Here is a 12177-nt window from a genome sequence, read left to right as displayed (position 1 = left end):
AGGTTGATCTGAGGTGTGATTATAGCTCATTGAAAATGAAGACCAAACATATGAAAGTTTAAAGGGAGGAATCGAAAGCTACTAGAACAGGGGAGTTTCCAAGATAAGTAGAAAATAAATACTATGAGAGAAATAGATACATTTTTTTTTTTTTATCCTCACCCGAGGACATTTTTTGTTCAGGTAGAGTGGGAGGGAGAGAGAGGAAGAGAGAGAGAGAGAGACATTGATGTGAAAGGGACACATCGAGTGGCTGCCACCTGCACGACCGACCAGGGCCAGGACAAACTGCAACCAAGGTACATGCCCTTAGCGGGAACCGAACCCGGGTCTCTCCAGACCACAGGCCAACGCTCTAACCGCTGAGCCAAACCGGCCAGGGCAATAGATACATTTTTAAGTGTGTATTTATTGATTTGAGGAAGGGAGAGAGAGAGAGATCCAGCTCAGGATGACGTTGCTGGAGAGGGAAGGGGCAGGTGGGGACATGTCTACCGTGAACTGGGGAGATGGCACTGTACTCTCCCTGCCCCCACCCACCTCACAAGCACTAAGCTTCACCTCAGCACCCCAGCCTTAACTTCCCATCTTTCTTCCCCAGGTGGGTCTTGAACCAGGATGGCTGAGCCCCGCCAGGAGTTCAACATGATGGAAGATCATGCTGGGACCTACGGGCTCGGGGACAGGAAAGAGCTCCCCTCTCAGGGGGGCTACACCCTGCTGCAAGACCACGAGGGTGACGCGGACCACAGCCTGAAAGGTTAGTGCACAGCCCTGCGCAGAGGAATCGCAGCCAACCCGCTGGCTCTGGAAAAGACTAGCAGGAAGGGTTTGCAGCCAGATTTTTAAGGAAGTTTTAAATGTTTTATTGGGTTAGATTGTTAATGAAGAGAAGCCTCATCATTTGAGCCAAGAAAACTCAAAACGTGACCCCCTTTGAAAATGTACCTTTCAGAGGAGAGTTTGCCCCGTGAATGGATGGCATGTGACCGAGATGCCTGGCTGGTCATTCTGATTGCAACGGAGTGCTCTCTCTGAGACCTTAGCCGCTCCGGGTAACCTGTAAACCAGCAGCACTCGTTAGCATGCAGAATGCGTGGCCTTACACATTATCTTCATCTCTTCCTCACGACCTGTCTGGGCCCCATTCGGCAAGTTGGTTAGCTCTGGGATTCTCACTGTACCTACATTAATTCATTGCATCAACTTCTAAATGAAACGAACACGTTTCATTTCACTGTCTGACTACCGAGTTCAGGGAGCACACAGCCCCCTCTTCTGCTCCAAATGTAGGCCTCTGATCCCCGCCCGGAGCACCAAGCTGGCCTCAGTTTAAGGACTCTGTCCCTGTCCTCCAGACCCACTTCCAAGGAGACAAAATGGCACAGTCTACTTGCTCTTTTAATGCTAAAAATAATTTTAAAAAACACTTTGCAGCCTGGGGTGTGGGAAAGTGAATGGAAGTGGTGTAGGACCTTTTCTGGGCACATCTATCCGGGAGGGTTCCCTGGAGGAAGCAGGTCACCAAGAGGTGTCCTGGGTGTGGGAACATGAGAAGCAAGGATCCCGGCCTTGGAAAGGTTTCAGGACTCGTTGGGGGCCTTGTTTCAAAGGCTGGCTTCTCTCTGTGTCTAAGCAGCAGACACAGTGGAGCAGTGGAGCTTAGGCAAGTGCGCTCCCAGGTGGAGGACGTGGAGGAAGAGTGGGCATGCTGACCCTGGGCTCGAGGCTGCCCAGCCAGAAGCCCTAGGGGAGAAGGGGTTCCTAGTTGGCCCAAAACTTCCTGCCTGGTGTCATGGTAACAAGAAATGTGCATTCTGACTTCCTCCAGGCGACAGCCTGGCTCCAGCCTGAGCTGCTAAGTTTCAGCTCCCCACAGTGGGCAGCTGGGTCCTAAGAGCTGCCTCGTCTGAGGACCTGAGCCCACATGTGTCCTCCCCCCACACGCCTCTCGTCACTGTCAGGTCGCCATGGAACTTCATTATTAAACTCTCGTGGATGGAATCCAACTTAGAATCACAGCATACTGAATTCTGCCAGTGAAAAATGACGCTCTATTTAGGGTTGCCTGGTTTAAAAATTAAGTTAAAAATATAGATTATGCCCTGGCCAGTTTGGCTCAGCAGTTAGAGCGTCGGCCCACAGACTGAAGAGTCGTGGGTTCAATTCCAGTCAAGGGCAGGTAACTCCGTTGTGGTTTGATTCTCTGGCCCTGGTGGGGGTTGTGCGGGAGGCAGCCACTCGATGTTTCTCTCTCTCCCTCCCTCCCTCCCTCCCTCACTCCCACTCTATCTGAAAATAATGGAAAATATCCTCTGGTGAGAATTTTAAAAAAATAGATAGATAGATAGATAGATAGATAGATAGATAGATAGATAGATAGATTATGTTGCAACAAATATACCATAATAATGAAGGATGTTAATAATTGGGAACACTGGGTTTGGGGTACACTCTCTGTACTATCTTTGCAATTTTACTGTAAATCTAAAACTGTTGTCAAATAAAAAACTTGTACTTTTGAAAGTCCAGGAAAACCCTGGCAGGTTGGCTCAGCAATCAGAGCGTCGCCCTGTGGACCAGAGTCTGGGGTTCAATCCCTGGCCCTAGTCGGGGTTGTGCGGGAGGCAGCTAATCGATGTTTCTCTCTCCCTCCCTCCCTCCCTCCCATTCTATCTGAAAATCAATAGAAAAATATCCTCAGCTGAGAATTAAGAAAAAAAAATGTGCTAAAGGGTTAACCTGTTATACCTTCTAGATAAGACATTCAGAAGAGGCTTCTCCTTCCTTCCGACCTCCAAGACATTCAACAGGTGTAATGCAAATGATAAGGATTGCAGGCTGGGACAGATTGGGGGCGGGGGCTTTGGGGGGCAAGTGTGCCAGAGGCCCCGTGCGGCCTGTATTCACCTGTGCTCTGACAGTCAAGGTTGGTTCGGGATGACCAGACCCAACGGCCCCATCATCTGCCCACAGCTTGTCTGAGGCGGTTCTCAGGTCTTTGCTCGGGCTCCAGGGAGCTGTATGCGCAGGCAGCTTGTTTAGAATCGGCCCTTATTTGGCTGGAGGGTGCAGCCAGGGCCGGGTGTCCGGGGACAGGGCTCTTGCACACCACTTGCCTTTTCTCATCTCGGGGTTCTGCTCCGCGCACTGAAACTGGCCCCAAGGCCGCCCCCGCCCCAGGAGGAGTGGCCCTCACAGTGCACCAGAGCTTCCTGGCTTCCGATTCGCAAAGGACGGTTTTCTTATAAGTAACCGTGGCTGACATTTCCGGTGTCACTCAAGGCTGGTTAGTGAGTACTTGGACACCCTCCCCTGAGAGGACTTGGGTGAAGTCTAGACACCACTGTTCAGTGAGAAGTAGGCCCCGTGTCTGTCCTGAGCTCATTCCTTTTCAGAGGAAGGAGTTGGAGCTCTGAGTATTTTCCACCTGCCCTCAATTACTGGTATCGATCTTGCATGAATCTCTCCAGTGAGGACAGACGAGTCCCCAGCTTCACGTGGCTTAGCTTTCTGGTATGTGCTGCCATTTGTCAATACAAAAGCCTTGTCTCAACTAGAACCACAAGCAGATTAAAAGGTGTTGTCTCCTCTCACCAAGAACAACTACTCATCACCTGTGTCTTTGCCTGATGACCCTGGTGTGCGGGCAGCGTTGTGTTGGGGGGTGGGATCGGTCCCCTTTGTGATTTTATCACACAGTCACATTCCATCCATCTGGGTTCCACGCTGAGTGATTTTTGGCTCCAAAAGATACTGCTCCTGAGTTCCTCCTGAGGTCCAAGGAGGGGTGGGGAGAGGCGGCCATTCTAAGGGGCTCACTGTGTATGTTCCAGAATCTCCCCTGCGGACCCCCGCGGATGACCGATCCGAGGAACCGGGCTCTGAAACCCCTGATGCTAAGAGCACTCCGACGGCCGAAGGTGGGGCCTCCTTCCTCTCGTTGCTCATTCAGCCCGCTCCTTCCGTGCGCCAGCCTGCCTGTAGCCACGCTTTGAGCCCACGTGTGCCACCCTCCCTGGCTGCATTGCTGCTGCCTCTGCCTCTGGCTAGGATGTGCTCGCTCAGTGCTTTGCAAGATGGCTCCGGTTTGGCTCAGGACTGCGGGGGGAGCCAAGCCCTGCTTCGGTGCCTTGCTCACCAGTGCCAGGCACAGGCACCTTCTTCACGCGTGTGCTTTGAGGCGGCCGCACTCGGAGAGGCTGGGATCTGTGGCAAAGCAGGGCCCAAGCGCAACTCCTCAAAACCCCTGCTCCATGTCGATCGCCTCTCCCAGCTCCTTCCGAAGCTCCCACCCACCTCGCTCTTTCCTGAGCCACCAGGTCCCAGAGCAGCCGTGTGGCTGAGAGAAGAAGCAGGTCAATGCGTGTCTCCGAGCTCACACTCTGGGACTTGTCTTGGTTTAGTATCTTTCATTTTTTTAGCACTGGTCTTGGCCTTGGGCTCTGGACATTGGCCACTGCGTTAGTTCCAACCCACCTTCCAACCTGTTCTCTCTAAACATTCGGTATCTAGGTTATTAGGAAGCTCCTCGTGTATGTCCCGAAGTGCTCCCTGGTCCCGATTTTGACCACCTTCTCTTGCTTCTCATCTATGTCAGTCAAGAGCGAGTTTGATTGCGGTAAAGGAAAACTCAACGAACTGTGGCATGTCTGTGAAGAGGTTTATATGTCTCACATAATAAGCTGTCTGGACTTAGCCAGTCCCCGGAGTCATCAATGCTCTTCTGTCTTTTTCTTCTGCCATCCTTAACGGTTGGATTGTTACCTCATGGTTACAAGGTGGCTACTGCACTTCCAGGCATCACATCTGCCTTCAAAGCAGAAAGTAGCAAAGCAAGTGGCCAAAAGGGCCCTGAAACCAAAGGTGTTCTCTTCTGAGTTAGGAAAGTGAGAGTTTTCCTGCAAGCCCCACCTGGCCCACTCCCGCTTACGTCCCATTTGTCGGGCCTGAGCCTCGGGGACACTCCTGGCTGTAAGGGAGGCTCGGACACCACGCATGTTGCTTTTCAGCTTCTTTAGTAGGAGAAATTAAGAGAGAAGGGAATTGAGAATGGCTTTTAAGTAACCGGTCTGTGGTATCTGCTCCTCCATCTCTTCATTCTTCCCAAGGAGGTTTGAGCTTCTGCTGTCAGCCCTCCTCTGGGCCCTGCCCAGTCCTTTAGCTTCTGTGTCACAGCATGAGAACCTGGCCCCAGCATCACCTCTCACGTCTACCTTTGGATGAGTTCAGAAAGTGACTGTCAGGTGCTTGCCAATTTCTTGGTCTAAGGGTGCTTCTGTGGAGGATATAGTGGGTATGGCCCTTCCCCCACCCACGGGGTTCTCAGCTTATGCGGAGAATACTCGGCCAAATGCCTTTGCTCTCCTTGGAGTCAGTGATGCAAGACATCCTGCTGATCTAGTTAGGACAGTCGTACACGTTGCCTGCCGCCCTGAGAAAGCCCTGAAACACCGATGCCCGAATCCATGCCAGCCTTCCAACTCGTGGTTTCCAGCATCTCATCAACGTCATTCTGGAAGAAGTTTCCCACCAAGTCTCCCTGCACTCTGGACCCTGTATGTGTGTGGGTCACAAGCACTGTAGCTCCCACCCCACACGGAAGGGGCCGGGCGGGGCCGGGCTGCTCCACCTGCTCCTGAGACCATAATTAAAATGGACTCCGTTTGTCTAAACTGACTCAGGCTCTTGGACAGCTTTCAGCGCCGACAACTCCTTATGTTCACCCAGAACGGCCTGGGAGTGTGCCAGGGCACTGCTCGGGGACGAAGGCCGGTGTGGAAGGGTTCCCCTTGAAGAGACACTGACAGCAACTCCTGCTGGTGGATCTTCAGCTCTGGTCTCCGCAGCCCTGACCCTGGACAGCCCTGGGCCTTTCATCACTACCCAGGGGATTCTGTGCTGCTTGACCATGGGTCATGGGCCCAGGGGGACAGGGCACGCTGGAGGAAACCTTGGAAGTCACTTGGAGCCGATACTTCCATTTTGCAGATGAGGAAACTGAGGCCCAAAGAGGACAAGGGACTTGCCCAAGGCCTCGCAGCAAAGCCATAGATCCCATCCCTAACCCCAGAGTTCCTGCCCTGCCTTACACCCAGTTCCTCCCCTTCACTGCCTTAAGGATCAAACATCTGCAAACAGTCATCTGGTTTTCAACATTTCTTCTCTAAATACCCCTGGAACCGTCCCCAGCGGTCTCTTTCCCTGCCGTGTTACCTAGGGGCTGTCCCTGGCTTTCCTGGCAGAGGGCCTGGACGGCTCATGGGCTGGTGCCACTCAAGTAGAATATTAATGTGCCTCCTGGGGAGGTGTCAGGCTCCTCCTGGGGAGGGTGGCTCTGGGCCTGCTCTGTGGTTGGCTCTCTTGCATGTGGCTGTTCCCTCCCCTCCCCGCCTGCACTGCGGCTGCACACCACGAAAGGCGAGGGGCTTGCACAGCTCATCCCGGGCGCCCCGAAGGTGATTTTCAGTGGTTTCCAGATGTGACAGCGCCCTTAGTGGATGAGGGAGCCCCCAGCAAGCAGGTGGCCGCTCAGCCCCACATGGAGATCCCAGAAGGAACCACAGGTGAGGGTGACCCGGGGCTGGGTGCTCGGCTCACCTGCTGGAGGAGAGGGTGTGCGTGGGGCTGTGCTCATCTCAGAGTGAGGCAGACATGTGGGTAGACGCCAGCTCCTAGGACTCCTGGGTGGTTCTGAGCTTGATGCCCGGGGGTCCTGTTGCTTCCGTGGCCACCTCCCAGCCTCCCAGGGGAGAGAGGACCCGTCGCATCCCTTCCAGCCTCCTTCCTGTCTCAGTCAGTACACCGGCTCCACGGGGCTCCCGAGGCGGGCTGCTGGCAGATCCGGCCTTCGTCCCTGAGGGCAGTCCACCCTCCTGCTCAGACTGCCCGGCGACAGGGTCACCTCCCAGGGGGCATTTGCCACCAGAAGCACCGAGTGTGCCGCAGGGTCCGGATGCTGGCCCACACCTTTGGAGGATCCCCTGAGGAGCTCAGCCATCTAGTCCAACATCCAGTCCTGCGACTGTCTTCTCAAACGTATGTGCACAGAGCAGGCATGACGAGGCCGTCCTGTCAACACGGATGAGGGGGAGTAACTCAGACATCTAGGCACCGGCCAGAAATAGCGTTGGACTCGGGGCCACCAGAGTCACCACGAGCAGCCCAGGCCTGAGGAAGTGGCTAGCACAGCCCGGAGCTCCTCCTGTCGTGTCCTTCACGTCCCCTCCACTGGGCTGACGTGACAGGCTCCCGCCTCGGCTTGGCGATTGGAGGGTGTGTGACAAGAAATGCAGGAGGATTCTGGACAGGATTTCACCAGCAAAGCACAGGGGGCGATGTCCCCAGGCAGGAGGTCTCTCCTTCCTAAACACAGTGCTGAGTGCCCTCCGCGGCTGGGCAGCGCCGCCCGACCCCTCCAGGCTTTGCGAGGTGGTCTTTGCGAGGGGTGGAGGGGCATGTTCTTGAAGCCCAGCGGGCCTCGTCCTTGACAGTGAAGGTCATTTGAAGGTCAAAGCCCAACTCATGGGACAAGATCATGAATCACTTGGTTTTTGTCCTTTACTATGTATCCAGTGGGGCCCCCTCCGCCTGCGATGGAAACTCCAGCCCACTTTCCACTGCTCGTAGTCTCCTTAGTCACAGAACACAGTCTGCAGGTGCTGATTCGAATGGCCACTCCCTGTAAAGGTCAAAGCTCATTCCGGTTGCAGCCCCCCACTCTGGGCGGGGGGCCGGGAGGACCGTGAGGAGGGCGGGGGGCGGGATGAGTCTCACTAGGCTGCACTGCAGAGAGCTGTTGGCTCCGTCCTCTCCACAGGGTTGAAAAGGGACTCTTTCTCTGTGGGAACTTTTAGAAATTATTCCAGACTCTTCCCACGCTCTTGTCCCCCTTGAAGGTTCCTCCCTGTGTGCTCGATTCAAGCAGACATTTCCTCTCTCCTCTGCTCGTTGGGGGCTTAGGATTGGCCTCCAGCCTGACCCCTGCTTGCCCTGTCGGTGACCTCCCGGGTGCGGTCTAAAGCACCCCCACACGGCCACTGCCCTGTGCCCACGTCAGGTCTGTGGGAAACACACGGACATTCTTTGCCCAAACTGCTTTGCGGAATGACGGCGGGGCCACCACCATGCTCCCCTGCTCCCCCACCAAAGCAGGGCCAGCCTCCCTCCTCTAGTTCCCAGGTAGGCTTCTGACAGCGGTCTGCCATGTCGCTAACCACAGAGGACACACACCAGTGTCTACAAGTGGTGCCTTGAACTCCTTGCACTGGGACTCAGATGGAGGTGGCTAGTGGCTACATGGCCAACCCCCCAATCTGTTCTCTCCAAAGAAATCCTCCTGAAAAAGCCCTTCTCCTCCACCCCCTCCACCCTTTACCTCCTTGGTGAGGTGGGGGGTTCTATGGCCTCAGCTGTTGACTTTGACAACATGTACCTTGGTTTAGCGCCTCAGTCTGGCGTGTCCTGTTTGCTGTATCTTGGTGTTCGAGTGAAAACTTCTCATCTGGCCCGGCCGGTGTGGCTCAGTGTTTGAACATCAACCCATGTACCAAGAGGTCACTGGTTTGATTCCTGGTCAGGGCACATGCCCGGGTTGTGGACCCGATTCCCAGTGGGGGGCATGCAGGAGGCAGCCAGTTGATGTTCTCTCTCATCGATGTTTCTGTCTCTCTCCCTCCTTTCCTCTCTCTACAAATCAATAAAGAAAAACTCTTTTTTAAAAAAAAGAAAGAAAACTTCTCATCTGAGGTCCTGTTGGGGTGTGGTGTGGCCACAGGGGTGGGTGCCCTGCCTCTTGGGGCTTCAGGGACAGAGAGAGGCCGTGTGGTGACATGCTGGCCCAGCCACGGCCACACACCCTTCCTCCCCGGGACTCCTCGGAGCCCTCCCCCTTGCTGGCCTTGGGGGTCGTCAGAGCGACCGGCAGCCTCTGACTTCAGACTGGCACCAGGGCCAGGGTATCACAGCTCTGCACTGGCATGTGAAAGCTGCCAGCTTGCTGGTGCCACCATTGTGACCTCATCCTGGCATGCCCGCGCACGTTCTCTGTCTCCAGGGCTCCGTGCCACTCGGCTGGACTTGCTGTCATCTGCGCTTTCCTTCTGTAACCTCGTCAGAGACTCAGACCGAACCTGTGCCGCGAGCTGTGCCTCCTGGAGCTGTCCAGGGCCCCGGGGAGTCTCTTTCCCCTCCTGGCTCCGTGGTGAGCCTGTGCCGGCCAGTGGCGGCCACTTCTGCCTTAGGTGCAGAGCCTGGGTCATGGCAGGGCTGGGAGGACACTGGTGGCCCAGCCGACAACTTACAGGCCTTTCTCAGGGGTGCGGCTCCTGAGGCCGGCGCGTGTGAACGTGGGCTGACTGGCCTTCTCATCTCTGCTTCCGGACAGTGCTGTTCGCCGGCCTGTGGCAGCATCTTGGTTTACCAGGTTGCCGAAATTGGCTCCATGGTAAAGCGCATTGATTTCGGTACCACAGATGGTGCATAGGGACTGTCCTCAGTCTTCTCTGTTGGGGTGAGCTGTGGTTCCCTAAGCCACTCACTGGGGCCGCTGGCCCCCCTCGACCAGGCAGCACCTATTCTGGACGTGCAGTTAAAGGGTTTCCCAGTAGGTTGGAGAAGAGAAACCGAACAGCTTTGGGGCACCTACCATAGCCAGGCGTTTTGCCAAACACTCACACAAATTCCTGTGTTCATCCTCAGCGCCCTCCTACAAGGCGGACCGCTGCCAGCACCTTGGGGTGCTAGATGAGGAGGCGAGGCTCAGGGGGTTAGGTAAATAATGACACCTGGGTGTGATCCCAGTCCGACTCCCCAGCCCATGCCTAGTCCTTCCCTCCAGCTCTGTCCCACGCTGGGGCCGGGACGTTTGCCGACACCTGGACACGGGTCCGTGCAGTGACTAGCAGCAAATTGCTCCTCTGACCTCGCCTATTCTGTGTGTCTTTGTCAAGTGGGGTCCTTGGGACCCTGGGCCCACTGTGAGGAAGGTCTTTCCTACCGGACTGTGGTCCCCTGTGAAGTGTGTGGGTGTGTGGGGTTTGTGCAATGAACTGTTTCCTCAACGTCCCCAGCAATAACGTCTTCAGGGAGTCAGGGGTGCGGCCCCGTGGTACTCGTAAGCGGCGCTTCTTCTAATGTTTTCAGAAAAATATGGACGACGCAGAGAGCTTTGTTTTTAGCCCACAGTAACTGTGCTTTATCTCCTTCATTTGCCGACACATCAACCAGCTGAAGAAGCAGGCGTCGGAGACACCCCCAGCCTGGAAGACCAAGCTGCTGGACATGTGACTCAAGGTCAGTGGCTGGAATGGTCGCCAAGGCCTGGGGGTTGGCGGGGGGAGATGCCACACGCAGGTGGACTCTGCCCTGAAAACAGTTTGGACCTGAGCCCTAATCCCCAGGTCCGGGAGGGTTTAGGAGGTGGTACTCGTTTAAGCTGGGCTGTTCGGGTAGAGAACAGCCCCAACACTCTTTTCCCAACACTATTTCTGAGTCATTCCTAAGGTGGTTAGTGTTGTGGAAAAAAGCTGGCCTTGTGCAGCGTGGGGGGTAGAGAATGAACATCCAACAGAAACACAAATACATGTGACAGCGGCTCTCCCTGCGCTGGGCCTTTGGTCTGCCCGGAAGCAAGGCCCCGGCTATGCCACCGCCGGGCCCTCTCCTCAGCTTTCTCTGTGCAGACTTCAAACCCTGCGGTTTTCTTCTCAGGGACCAGAACTGCTGTGGTCGAGAAAAACAGCTTTCTACAATTATTTAGCACGAATGCTTTAAGACCTTAGTTTTTTAAATCCTAGAGCTTCTTCGTCTTAGGGAATGGAGACCTCTGACACAGTGTGGGCTGGGTTTGCTTCCTCTCATTTGCTGTGTAAATGAACTTCAGAGTCTACGGTGTAAATGGAAGCTTCTAGGTTGCAAAAGAGCTGGGAAGATGCTGTTCTTTCCTCCTGAAAGCGATACGGGGCTTATCCAGTGTTTAGCAGCACCAGGCCATCTGGCTGTAGGAAGTGTCTGGGCCTGAGGAAGTGTCTCATTGACGGCATGTCGAGGCCCAGCTACGCATTCCCGCTCCCAGAGGGGTCACTGCCCCCCAGTGGGCTGATGTTTCTCATACCACATGGCACAGAAAAGCCTTTTCATTCTTACAAAGAGTTTTAAAAAATATTAGAAGGGCTAATCAGTGTCAGGGGAACTCGGTCTGTGTGGTAAATAACTAGAATCCCGCCTTCGGTTTCTCTCAGGTCACGATTTTTCAGGTTGGCCAATATTAGAGGGTTCCATTACCTCTTTTATTTCCATGAAAATAACTGAATTTCACTTCTTTTCTTTTCATGAAAAGAAGTGAATTTGAGGGTTTTTTTCTACGAATTTTTATTGCCTCTAAAACATATCCCATGTGATGAAGGTATCAAGCCAACAGCTGTTCTGGAAACTTGACCGCTGTGATAACTGAATGTTTACATTTTTCTGACAGTGGTCTAGAATCACACAGGTAGACAGGTGAGCACCGGGGAACACCTGCAAAGGAAAATCGGCACCAAACCTGGGAATACGTGGAGTTTCTATCTCTATTCCCAAGACTAATATTAAACACCTTGATCGGGGCTGCTAGTTCCAGCCAGTGAAACCCTGTGAAATTCCAACACACTGGGGATCCACAAACACACTCCATTTAAGAAGAGCCATGTAGCCCTGGCCGGTTTGGCTCAGCGGTTAGAGCTTTGGCCTGCAGTCCAGAGAGACCCGGGTTCGGTTCCCGCTAAGGGCATGTACCTCGGTTGCAGTTTGTCCCTGGCCCTGGTTGGTCGTGCAGGTGGCAGCCACTCGATGTGTCCCTTTCACGTCGATGTTTCTCTCTCTCTCTTCCTCTCTCTCCCTCCCACTCTATCTGAACAAAAAATGGAAAAATGTCCTTGGGTGAGGATTTAAAAGAAGAAGAGCCATGTAAACAAAAGCACAGTAATTAGATCTCGCGCTCTTTCCTGCGGCAGGAGGAACACCTCTGGCAGCCAGTGTCCAGGAAGTACTAAGACAGAGAAAGATGTTTCAGGATGGGGCTGGGACGAGCTGAGAGAGGATGTGGGAAGGCCTCAGCCTGTCCTACTCACCCTGAGGAGGGGGCCTCTCTTCTCTAAGTGTCAAAGGAATAGGCCTTCTGGGGGAGAACAGTTTATCTGG

The 12177-nt window shown here is 54.3% G+C and overlaps 1 protein-coding gene across 12 annotated transcripts in view; it reads left to right on the top strand.

The window, feature by feature from the left end:
• Positions 1 to 12177, top strand: part of MAPT (microtubule associated protein tau) — a 99913-nt gene that overhangs the window by 45118 nt on the left and 42618 nt on the right. For 9 of the 12 annotated variants that reach the window (XM_036268411.1, XM_036268408.1, XM_036268407.1 and 6 more), the window contains exons 2-5: positions 602 to 760; positions 3837 to 3923; positions 6480 to 6566; positions 10228 to 10293. In XM_036268411.1, the coding sequence (XP_036124304.1) occupies positions 619 to 760; positions 3837 to 3923; positions 6480 to 6566; positions 10228 to 10293 (382 nt within the window). In that variant the 5' untranslated portion in view covers positions 602 to 618. The remainder of the gene's footprint in view (positions 1 to 601; positions 761 to 3836; positions 3924 to 6479; positions 6567 to 10227; positions 10294 to 12177) is intronic. The other 3 variants (XM_036268412.1, XM_036268409.1, XM_036268404.1) reach the window with 1 other exon arrangement.

This window comes from Molossus molossus, unplaced genomic scaffold (assembly GCF_014108415.1).
Source record: "Molossus molossus isolate mMolMol1 unplaced genomic scaffold, mMolMol1.p scaffold_m16_p_19, whole genome shotgun sequence".
NCBI classification, from domain to species: Eukaryota; Metazoa; Chordata; class Mammalia; order Chiroptera; family Molossidae; genus Molossus; species Molossus molossus.
The sequence above is the reverse complement of the archived record's forward strand: the minus strand, read 5'-3'. Positions and strand labels throughout refer to the sequence as shown.